Source organism: Lolium perenne, chromosome 5 (genome assembly GCF_019359855.2).
Source record: "Lolium perenne isolate Kyuss_39 chromosome 5, Kyuss_2.0, whole genome shotgun sequence".
Lineage (NCBI taxonomy): Eukaryota > Viridiplantae > Streptophyta > Magnoliopsida > Poales > Poaceae > Lolium > Lolium perenne.
In genome coordinates this window covers 12507718-12520187 of record NC_067248.2, presented here as the reverse complement: position 1 = coordinate 12520187, position 12470 = coordinate 12507718, and the positions used below count along the sequence as shown (strand labels likewise).

The following is a 12470-nucleotide window of genomic DNA, read 5'->3' as shown; positions in this document are numbered from 1 at the left end:
CAGATTTCTAGCTGTCACGAATTTGAGTAGATCTCTCTGTAGGAAATTCAGAAAAATCTGAAAAAAATCATGAGTAATCCTCAGATATGTACGCAACTTTCATTTAATTTGAGCTTCTTCATCTGAGCATGTTAAGTGCCTCTAAAAAATTCGTCTTTACGGACTGTTCTGTTTTGATAGATTATGCCTTTTATTTCACATTGCCTCTTTTACTGTGTTGAATGGATTTCTTTGCTCCATTAACTTTCAATAGCTTTGGGTAATGTCCAGAAGTGTTAGGAATGATTGTGTCCTCTCTGAACATGTGAATTTTTTATTATGCACTAACCCTCTAATAAGATTATTTTGAGTTTGGTGTGGAGGAAGTTTTCAAGGGTCAAGAGAGGAGGATGATATAATATGATCAAGAAGAGTGAAAAGTCTAAGCTTAGACTTTTCACTCTTCTTGATCATATTTCAAGCTTATTCTCATCGACTTGAAACTCCCCGCATCTTTGTACAGCAGCAGGCATATAGAGCAGCATCAACGCTACCTCCCGCCCCGGACCACTCTCAGCACTTGCAGCAAGGCACTCAAGCGGAAACCAGCCTCACCACTTGCAGCAAGGCGTCGAGCAGAGGCCAGCCTCAGCACCTGTAAAGTGGAGAACGGGACAGCGGCGCGGACGGTGTTGTAGATGCGAGCCTCAACACTTGCAGCAAGGCGCCTATTCTAGCCGAGGGCATGCTATCTATAGATCTTATGGTTTGTTGTGGCCACTTTCTGCCCAACAACATGCAGAACCACGTGTTCATGGCATCGCCCAGGTGGCGCCTCTAGCCACGTAGCGACAGACTACTTTCTCCTAATAATAAATTTAAGTTTAATAGCATTTTACACACAAAAGGCTACGGGCGCGGCGTGCGCCGCGCCACCGCCTCCTAGTTTACTCTATATAGATCAAAGCCACGACAGTTATAGCAAACAACCCAAAAATTGTCTTTGGCTCCCGAGCTAGAGTGATCCCTTTTTTTAAAAAAAAAAACATAATTGTAAGTTTCAAAAAAATATCTATGAAAACATGCATACCCGGATCCAAACGTTTGTTATTTATGTGTAGATCAGAATACAAAGTATTTAATATTGAAATTTCCGGGTTTTTTTTGAAACTTCTAATTGTAATATTCAAATTTTTAGATCCACGGGATATGCCCGGGAGCCAAAAAATATCGACTCCAGACAACCGTAATTTATTTCTCGGATCTGCTCACCAACATGCATACACGGAGCTGAACCAACCAAACAACAGAAGAGCTACTGAAGCTGTGACTTGAGTGCCACTAATCAACTACTCGCCCGTCTCCGCTGTTTCAGCTGCACTGTTGACTGGGCCAGCAAAAGTGATTTGTTGGATGGAGTTTGCCTATCAACCCCCACGTACTCTTGTTTGTGCCAATTTTTCCCACCAACTTCCGTCTATAAATCAGCAGTACGATAGCACATTGTTCTCCGCCGCCAACGCACATCCCATCACGATGGCACGAAAGCTCGTGTGCCCTCTGAGCCTCACACTGCTCCCACTCGTCGTGGTCGCGGCATGGATGTGCGCGCTGCCGCTAAGCTCGGCTGCCCCCGACACGTCGCCGCCGACGACGACCACGGCTGCAGCAGCCGGAGACAGCCTGCCCGTGCCAGCTGCAGCAGGTGTGGTGCCGGCGGGTTCAACAACGGCAGCTGCTGAAGCGACAACACCGGTCACAGCGACGGTGTCCAAGAAGTTCCCGTTGGCTCCGCCGGACGTCGTGGAGCCGGCGGCCGGGGTGATCACGGCGCTGCCTGTGCCGGTGCCGGAGACGCTTCCCAGCGCAGAAGGCCTCGGGTTCGGCCCCAACGGGTTTGGGACCAACGGAGGCTTCGGCGGCGGCGGATGCTGCGGCGGGTTCGGGTACAATGGCGGGCTTGGGTACAATAACGGCTTCTTCAACTCGGCGCCGGCGAGAAGATTGAGGCTGAGTGATGTCTTGGCGCCTCTGCTCGTGGCTGGTGTAGCAGCGATGTTTTAAGCGTGACTTGCTCTGCATTTTTATTTTTGGAAGAAAAGTAGGCATATACGTCTGCATCAAGTAATATGTATCACAGGTTAAGGTATAAAGTAAATACATATATGAATATAAACAATACGATTTCCGAACTGTCTGCCATGCAGCAAAAATCACTTTCAATATTTTAGCACTGTGCTTTGTTAGGACAAGTAGCAGATCATGAACATTTGACAATAATACTTGTAAGACCATGAACATATGTTGATTCACGCTCAGATAAAGGAACGGCCATGCACTAGCTAGTTTAATTGATATATACTCCATCCGATTCATAAAAGGTGTCCGGACATTAGTTTAATTTAGTCCAAATTTAAACTAAAACAACGACACTTATTAGGGATGGGAGGGAGTGCTTCTTTGTGAGGATTCAGACTATGCAATACACATAGCTACGTGCAATGTGCATCCTTTATGATGAAGCCAGGAGAGTGGTGGTGTGTGTAATATATATGGTGTTTCGTTACCGTCAATTTTTATGTGGCGCATCTTCGAATGCTGAGTGGGGTTGAACCTATGAGGTTGTATTACTTGATGGGACATAAAGATAAGTAAAGTAAAACACAATTCCATTATAATACATGAACATCCAGCAGACCACAGATGAGCCCTGGCCTTTCTATTAACTTTTCAAAGAACTTGTGGCTCATTTTTAAAATTTTATTTCTAATGCCACATGCCTAATCCTCGATTTGCCAGTAAAACTTTGTCCATCTACAGGAAACAAGAGTTATTTGAAATCCAACACAAAAGATCATCCATAATATCATCATGCAGCTTCCAGCTATCATCGAGATGGTACAAGGATTTGTGGAGTCACTGACCAATCAGACATGCATTAGGAAATCACATGCTCTGTCGAGCGGTTGACAAAGGCAGAGTATTTCTTAGAGTGAGATCCATGTTGGTGCAATATGCCTGACACCTCCCATTTCTATTTTTTTTTTTTGAAATGGGGGTCTACCCGGCTTCTGCATCATGGTGATGCACACAACCCTTATTTAAAAATGTTCAAAGTAGTATTGTTTACAAATCACGCATCATCAATGATTGATACAAGAATCAACCCATCGAAAGAAACACATACTAAGACTATAAATCAACATAGCCTTCTAGTATGTCGCCAACCAGCCTGACACAAGATATACTGAGCGACCATCAGAAGTCGTGTGCATCCAGAAACCATGGCATCCCGCTGCCCCTCCGGAGAGAGTAGGGCCCAGAGTTGGACCCAATGGGAAACCATATGGATAACCTGCAAGAAATGAAAGGAATGTTTTTTATTAAAAATTATATCATTCCTGCTCCTCCAAATAGACCAACATAAAGCAGAAACCCCAACCCGGATATATGCCTTAGATTGTCTATCTACTCCATTCAACCAGTTACCAAACATATTAGTAATATTGGTGGGAGGTGGAAGAGCATAAGTAAAATTCATCGTACGCCATAAGAGTTTAGGTAAAGGGCATTCAATAAAAAGGTGTTGAATGGTCTCCTGTTCCCCACAGAAGACACATTTTGTACACACATTCCAATGACGTTTAGCTAGATTATCTTTTGTTAGAAATACCTTATTACTCAAGAACAATATGAAAATCTTAATTTTTAACGGAACTTTAACCTTCCATATATATTTTCGCAGAAAGGGGGTATAATCGCACATAAGATCCTCATACATCGACTTCACTGTAAACGAACCATTAGATGTCAAATTCCAAACAAAACGATCATCCTCTTCATTCAAATGTACCATCATTAGTTTCCGACATAATTTTAACCATGAAGACCATTTATTACCATTTAGCAATCTTCGAAACGTAATATTCAATGGCAACTGACCAAGAACCTGTGCAACTGTGACATTCTTATGGTGGGCAATATTATATAGCGATGGATGCTGTTGAGCCAGAGAAGTCTTGCCTAACCAGGTATCTCTACAAAAGAGAGTACTGCTACCATTACCCACTTTGAAAAAACCCCTAGAAAAAAACTCATGTTTGACCTCCATTAGCCCTTTCTAGAAGGGGGAGTCAACAGGTCTCGCTTGAGCCTCCGATAATGTCTTATGTCTCAGGTATTTATTATGTAGCAATTCCTGCCAAACTCCGTCCTCATTAAGAAGTTTAAACAACCATTTACTCAATAAACATCTGTTTTTTATTTCAAGAACTTCAATACCTAACCCCCTTGATCTTTAGGTCTACAAACAATGTTCCATTTTGTAAGCCGGTATTTTCTTTTGTTTACGTCGGACTGCCAAAAGAATCTAGATCTATAGTAGTCCAAATGTTTCCTTACCCCAACAGGTATTTGAAGGAAAGACAACATAAACATTGGTAAGCTAGTTAATACTGAATTGATAAGAACTAACCTATCACCATAGGATAGTAACTTCCCTTTCCAGCATCCTAATTTACTCTCAAACCTTGTTTCTACAAGATACCAATCAGAATTCTTGAGTTTATTGTAATGGGTTGGAATACCTAAGTATCTAAAGGGGAGTTGTCCATCATCACATCCAAAGATCTGTTTATACTGATCCTCCTCCTCCTTTGCCTTTCCAAAACAAGAAATCTCACTCTTATGAAAGTTAATCTTGAGTCCCAATAATTCTTCAAAGAGACACAAAATTAGTTTCATATTAACAACTTTGTTTAGGTCATGCTCCAAAAAAAGATAGTATCATCAGCGTATTGTAGTATAGAGAGACCTCCCTCAACCAAATGTGGAATTAGTCCTCCAACTTGACCATCTTCTTTGGCTCGATCAATTAAGATTGCAAGCATATCCACTACAATATTAAAAAGCATTGGAGACAGCGGGTCCCCTTGTCTTAGGCCTTTTTTTGTCTGGAAATAATGACCAATATCATCATTCACCTTCACACCAACACTACCACCTTGAACAAAATGTTGCACTGATCTACCCCATTCTTGAGCAAAACCGTTCATTCTTAATGTTTGTTGTAAAAAGGGCCATTTCACCTTGTCATATGCTTTTTCGAAATCTATCTTAAATAAGACCCCATCCATCTTCTTCGTATGTAACTCATGAATTGTTTCATGAAGTATGACTACCCCTTCCAAAATATTCCTACCTGGCATGAATGCTGATTGAGTCGGTTTTATTACTCTCGGGGCAATCCCCGATATGCGATTAGTACCAACTTTAGTGAATATTTTGAAACAAACATTTAGTAAACAAATAGGTCTATATTGTTGAATCTGAACTGCATTTTCTTTCTTGGGTAGTAATGTGATAACCCCAAAATTCAGTTTATATAGGGGCAAATCCCCATTAGTGAACTGAGAAAATAAGGCCATCAGATCATACTTTATTACTTCTCAAAATTTCTGATAGAACTCAGCTGGAAAACCATCTGGCCCCGGAGCTTTGTTCCGTTCCATATGAGAAATTGCTTGAAAACCCTCCTCTTCGGTAAAAGGGGCCGTCAAAATTTCATTCTCAATTGCCGAAATTTGTGTAATATCATGAGTCTCCTCTTCATTTAAAGATTATCTTCCCCAACAGTAGTCCCCTCTTGTTGTTAAAGTTGGAAGATTTTCTTCTTTCGGTGTTTACCATTTGCTATTAAGTGGAAATATCTCGTATTATTACCCCCTTCCTGAATATGTTTAACCTTCGCTCTCTGGGCCCATTTGGATTCTTCATCCCTTCTTAATTTGTTCAGACTCTCATTTGCCTTTTTTAGTTCTTCCCTTTCGTTTGTATTCAATAAATTTGTTTTGGCTTTCAAATCCACAATGATATTTAATAATTGCTCTTTTTCTTTCTTATACTTTCCACTCTAGATCTTTGCCCATCCTCTAAAAAATCGTCGTATATGTCTTAACTTATTCAGCCAGATATCCATTGGAGTAGCTCCACCTATAGTTGAGTTCCACTCCTTTACTATCATATCAAAAAAAACCTCCTGACGCAACCAATGTAACTCAAAAGAGAATTTTGCTTGATTACCCAGGTGTGCTTTCACTCCTGAATCAATTAGTATTGGAGTATGATCAGAATCAGCTCTAGTTAAGGCTCTAACAGTTACCAAGGGAAACTTTTGTTCCCATGAGATGGATGCTATAACTCTATCTAACTTCTCATATGTAGGCTCAATTCTTCTACTCGCCCATGTAAATTGTCTTCCAGTAAGAGCAATTTCACGCAAGTTCCAGTGTTCAATAATTGCATTAAAAACAAAGGGCTAACGCGCTTTGAAATTATCATTATTTTTCTCCTCACGTTTACGAATAATATTGTAATCACGACCTACCAACATAGGAAGTGTTCCAGATTCACAAGTTCTCACTAGTTCAGCCAAGAATTCTGCCTTGTGCTCGTCTTGGGCAGCCCAATAGACCGACACCAGGATCCATTCAAAACCATCTTTCTTGCATTTAATATGGAGTTTAACACAAAAATCTCCTGTACTTACTTTTAATACTTGTAGCGTGTCGGAGTTTATTCCCACTAGAATACCTCCTGAGCGACCATGTGGTGGTAAGCAAAACCAAGAGAAATTATATCCTGCCACCAATTGGTTTAAAAACGGAATCGAGAAATTGGACCTCTCATTTCTATGAGAGTGAGAAATTTCTCATGGCTATGGGTGAAGGAAATTAAAGATCAAACATATGCATGAAGCCATTGTAGTATTTGGAATTAATGTAGGGAGGTACATAAGTGCATCACTTAAAAGGGGGGAGTATGGCATATATTGGTAGTCCACATCGACCATCGATCGATTTGAAGTACCACGGAAAGGTAGGTGAGCATGAATCAATCCATAGTAACAAAGTCCAATTAATTGGACAGAGTATGATGATCCCAAGAGATGGAGCTCTTCGGGCGTTTGCTTCCCGGATGGCAAATCCGCCACTTAGAGTTTGAGATTTCACAGATCAAACTACAAGACAGTGGGATGAGGTGAAGCTAAACACTTGTTTTCTCCCTTTGGATGTGGAGATAATTAGAGCAATCCCGATCAGTCACTACTAGGAAAAGGCTTACCGCCAGCGCTTTCGTACTCGCCGGCGACCACCCCGCCAGTGGTAAGCCCTTACCGCCGCCGTCTTCTGATTCGCCAGTGGTAATTGGCCGTTACTGCCGGTGTTTTCCTGAAAGCGCCAGTGGTAGTTGTTACCGCCGGCGCCTTCCCATTTCGCCGGGGGTAAGTGGTAGTACCGCTGGCGCCTTCCCACTTCGCCGGGGGTAAGTGGTAGTACCGCTGGCGCTTACCAACTCGCCAGGAATACATGCATAAATTCGCTAGTGGTAATATTAACAAGAGCAAAAATAAAAATCTTGAAATACATAGTATATACTCCAGAATTCACAGCATATACACAGAATATACAGTCAAATACCAGAATGACAGCAAGATACACATCATTAGCAAGATACACATCATTTGAAAGTCCCAAAATGTCCATAACAAGCATGAATGCATCAATAACACAAGTGTCGATCATATGGTTCAAACATCGCGACTTGAAATACAATGACATAGTAGACTAGTGAGGCGGTGGCGGCAATCATCATCACGACGAGAGGGGTCCTCCACATCTCCCTCGTCGGCCGCGCTTGAAAGTTGGTGTATCGAGTTTCCGCCTCCTCCAAAGTGGTGTACCCCTCGTAGTTGTTGCGCCGAAAGTATACGAGCACAAGATGACTTTTGGGTATGGCATTATGATCGGTGGGGTCTGTTCACAGTACGATCGGCTTATAAGATGTTGGTGTCAATGAGGGAAAGGCGCGAAGCCTGGCTCGATGAGACAGCGGCCAACTCGGACCAGCAAGGAAGACAGAAAAGTTGTACAAAGCTATGGCATATACCAGTTCCTTCCAAGCTGCGCATCTTTCTGTGGAGGTTAGCGAAGCATTCGCTGCCAACTTAGGACACATTGCACAGGAGGCATATTTCATCATTAGGTGAATGTGCTATGTGTGGCGCTGAGGACTCGTGGCGACATTCTCTACTTGAAGAACTTACTGAACATATGAGTCATGCCCAAGAACCGGGAGCACGCAACTGGTTATTTGCGATGTTTGATTCAGTACCCAAAGAATAGATTACACGCATGTGTGTTAGACATTGGGCTATCTAACATGCAAGGAGGAAAGCGATTCATGAGGGGATTTTTCAAAGTCCACTAGGTACCCACCTTTTCGTGGAGAGTTTCTTGTCTGATGTTAATCAGTCGAAGAACACAACGATCAAGGGAGGGACGGCGCCAAAGCATGATCGCCCTAAATGGGTTCCTTCTCCTGTCGGAGTTGTGAAGGTAAATGTAGATGCAGCGGTTGCAAGGCGTAAAGATCATAGGGTGATTGCTGCAGTGGCGAGAAGGACGAATGGCGAGTATCTGGGATCGTTGGCAGTACTTCTCTGGGGCAACTCTGACTCCGAGGTACTTGAGGTTTTAGCAGTCAGAGAAGGCACTAACCTAGCCTTGGACCTCTCCGTTCAAAGGATCAGGGTGGCTAGTGACTGTTTATCAGTTGTGAAAGCGATGAAGGAGAGCAAAATCTGGGAAGATATAGCCATATCTTGCATGAAATAATGGTGGCTTCATCAACATTTAGTGTGTTTTCGTTAGTTCATGAAAATAGAGGTTTGAATAATGAGCCTCATGTTCTGGCTGGCTCGATTCTGGGATCTCCAATAGGGAGGTATGTTTGGCTCGGCAATCCGCCTGAGGGAGTTTGTATTCCCCGACTCTTGGTGATTTAATAAAGGAGGCGGATGTTTTGCTCAAAAAAAGTTAAATTTCGTACTATAGATAACAAGTAAATATGATCTTTGTGAATATTTTATATGTTCATTTATTTAGAACATTGTATTTTCGATTTATATGAAATGGAAACGTGTGAGTAGTCCGGTTGGAAAAAGAACAATATGATGAATAATGAATATTTTTGCAGAACGACTGTGGATTCATTTAAAGAATAGGTTGCATATATAGATCATAGATAATAAGATGTGGCTATGTAATGAGCCACCGCGCATGATTGCCATATGTTTGGCAGGTGGCATCAAGTTGTTCCATAAAATAAATATTTCTACTTCCATAATTGTTATCTTATTTTTGGGGTGCTTCATGTTATGTGTAGTCCTTTGTTGACATTTCATGTTTGATTGGGCTGTCTATTTTTGTGGTTGATTGTATCTCTGTATGCTAAGGCCGGGATTGAGCTGATTAGGTTTAGAAAGCAATGTTTATGTAGATTATTCAACTTATATGCAATTCTGTAATGAATTACACTAATTCAAGTGAATAATTATATTAATTTAAAATTTTGCGCTAAGTCTACAAATCTCCATTCATTCACGAAAACATGAGTGATTAAAAATCCAACCAATCAGATTCTACAATCGTCGATGTGCCTTCTACCAGGAGATAAGAAAGGCAACTGTGAATTGGAGGTACAAGGAATTTTGGAGTGACTGGCCATCCATTGCAACAAAAGAGATGGTCAGTTGTAGCTGAATTGACCATCTCTTCGGCGCATGACAGACCAAGAGATGGTCAGTTCAGCTACAAATGACGTTGGTGCAAAGTTCCTGACGCCACCCATTGCAACAAAAGTCAATAATTTGTAACCAAAGATACATATGAAGCCATTGTACTTGGCTTTGGAAGGTGGAATCATGCAAGCGGATCACTTTGCTCACAGCACAAAAGTGGTATCACGTGAGGGAGTATGGTTTATATGGCGTCATGAATTTGCATCATCAATTACAGGTCACGCATCATGGTAGGTGTAGGTTCGACTAACTAATTGGACGGAGTATAAATGATGAGTTAGGAAATGAGATCAGCCAACCAATACAACAATGACCACTCGCATAACCACCTTCGCACCATCTAGATGGGCTGCACGAGAGGCTCTTTAGATCCAATTTTTTCTGTGTGTCTACCCTCTGGTATCGTTCGCATTGCCATTGTTAGACTTTGGGGACGCAGACTCTCCTTTAGTGGATAAGATGTTGGGTTCGGTGGATGCTTTTGGGGCCTTTGGAATCAACGGCTCGGCGGCGGGGGGGGGGGTGGGGGGTGTAACAGGGTGCTTGTCCTTTGGCTCAGCCAGTGGCGAAGGATGGAAAAAATGTGAGGTAGAGTGAACCTTAAATGATGCAAATACTAAAATAATTCTAAAATAGTAATGATGTTTATGGTTCAAACACAAATTTTGAGTATAAGAAAAATAAAAAAATATTTAATTGTAAGTACAATCTAAAAACAATAATGGCAACTCAATGGCAAAGCTTTACCTCTTTAAAAAAATCTAGTGTATTTAAAACAATCAAGACGTTTGATTATCTCTCGTTCGATTGGCCACTCGATCTTAATTATATTTGTTGCCATAAAATTACTTTCAATTGTCGATGTTGCCCATGGGTAAACCAAGGTGAGAAAGTATGATGTGCCTTTCATATCTAGAAATCTTTAAAGTCTAAAATTCTATGAGTATAAATAGTGAATAACTCGAGTTTTACCTTATATATACTAAGGTAAGGTCAGTTAGTGATAAATCTTTGTAATACAAGCAACGTTTTTCACATTAAACTTAGAATATGAGCCTACATTTGGAGGTTAATAGTCTACGTTTCCTGTTTGTAATCTATTTTGCGCAATGTTCACTGGAACAAGCATAACTTTTTCATACGAAGTCTGTTTTCCATGTATGACCACTCAAAATTTGTAGAAAAAACAGGCGCATCAAAGTATATTCACCAAAAATCAAGGTAGGGCGGCTGCCCTACCTTGTTCTACTGGGAGCTTCGCCCCTGGGCTCAGCGTTCAGACTGAGGCTGAGAAGCATGCTGGTAAGAGATGGTTACTAGTGACAGCCCATTTTGGCTTACCAGTAGCGGTGGTGTAACGGGGTGCTTGTCCTTTGGCTCAGCGTTCAGACTGAGGCTGAGAAGCATGCTGGTAAGAGATGGTTACTAGTGACAGCCCATTTTGGCTTACCAGTAGCGGGCAAGCCGTCAGTCATTGTTACTAGTGATGGGCAGTCTGCCCGTCACAGCTAACATGTACCAGTGACATGCATAATCATCTTGCCCATCACTAGTGTATCCATTACTAGCGATGTTTTACGTGTGAATTTCTCATTAACAAAGGTCGTATGCACTGCTTTGATGCAGAGGTTAGGGTTTCACTTCACCATTTAAAAAAACGTTTGAATTTCTCTGCATTTCTATATACGTCTTCATCAAGTAATATGTATCACAAGTCAAGATATAAACACTAGTAGAAATCCCCTTTAGTACCGGTTCCAGAGGGTCTTTAGTACCCTCCCCCTTTGGTAACGGTTTCTTACGAACCGGTACTAAAGGTGCCTTCACGTGGGTACGGAGGAGCCCGCGGGGCTGAAGACCTTTGGTATCAGTTTGTAACATAAACCGGTACTAAAGGATACCGGTGCCATTTTTATATCAATTTTCTATCTATTTTTTCACTCCCTCTTTTTTATCTATTTTTTCAAATTATTTTCCACTCCCTCTTTTTTATCTATTTTTCATAACTTTTGATATTTAATTTATTTGACAAGTTTAGTCTCTAACTACACTTATCTCTAGTCAAATTACTTACTCGTGGTCAAACATCCCGCTCGGTCACCCATCATCCTACTACTCCAGCACTACCACGCTTAACTTTCGAGTTCCTTCCCATTTCACTTCCAAGTGCTTCGCGCGCATGTTATTGATAGTAGTATCATATCAATCCTATTAACATGTTGGTCACGATATCACACTTCTTTATAGTTTGAATTCAACATTATTATTTTAATAAATAAAAGTAAAGATGTAAAAATAATATTGAATAAATAAATAAACAATAAATTCTTAATTATTTTTACTTTTAAATATATTTTAAATTTAATTTGTTTTTACAAAATGTAAAACCTGAAAATTTGCAAATCTAAAAATTTACTAACCTTTCTGGTATAGTCTATATGCAGGAAGGAATTATTAATTTAAATTTTAAAAAATAAAAAATATATAAAATCCTGACTTTCTAGCGAAAACTAAAATGATTCTGCTTTCATATTTCCATTTGGAATTTTAAGAATCTAGAAATTGGCTAATCGGGTAAAACCAGGTAGAATCGGATGTAACTTTTTCCCATGATGATTTTGATATATTATACGTTTTTTCCCGATACCGTTTGCAACCAGAAAAACCGTTTGACCATTTTTCAAATTTATTTTGGAAAAAAGTCAAAATTCGAATTTCTTAATTTCACCGAATAGTAGCTTGCATAATATACCAAAATCTCGAAGGATTTTATTTTTTGATTTTTCTATCATTTTTTTTTGTAAAAGGGGATCCATAGTGAGGTGGAGGGGCTGGAGACCCTTTAGTACCG

The 12470-nt window shown here is 40.7% G+C and overlaps 1 protein-coding gene across 1 annotated transcript; it reads left to right on the top strand.

The window, feature by feature from the left end:
* The first annotated feature begins 1497 nt into the window (after positions 1-1497).
* On the top strand, positions 1498-2165 carry LOC127304567 (uncharacterized). Its single transcript, XM_051335214.2, has one exon. It carries the CDS (start codon positions 1516-1518, stop codon positions 2041-2043), a length of 528 nt encoding a protein of 175 aa, XP_051191174.1. The 5' UTR covers positions 1498-1515; the 3' UTR covers positions 2044-2165.
* Positions 2166-12470: the final 10305 nt, after the last annotated feature.

Excerpts from the sequence above, each read along its gene's own strand:
- LOC127304567 (XM_051335214.2), top strand. The coding sequence starts at position 1,516 with ATGGCACGAAAGCTCGTGTGCCCTCTGAGCCTCACACTGCTCCCACTC.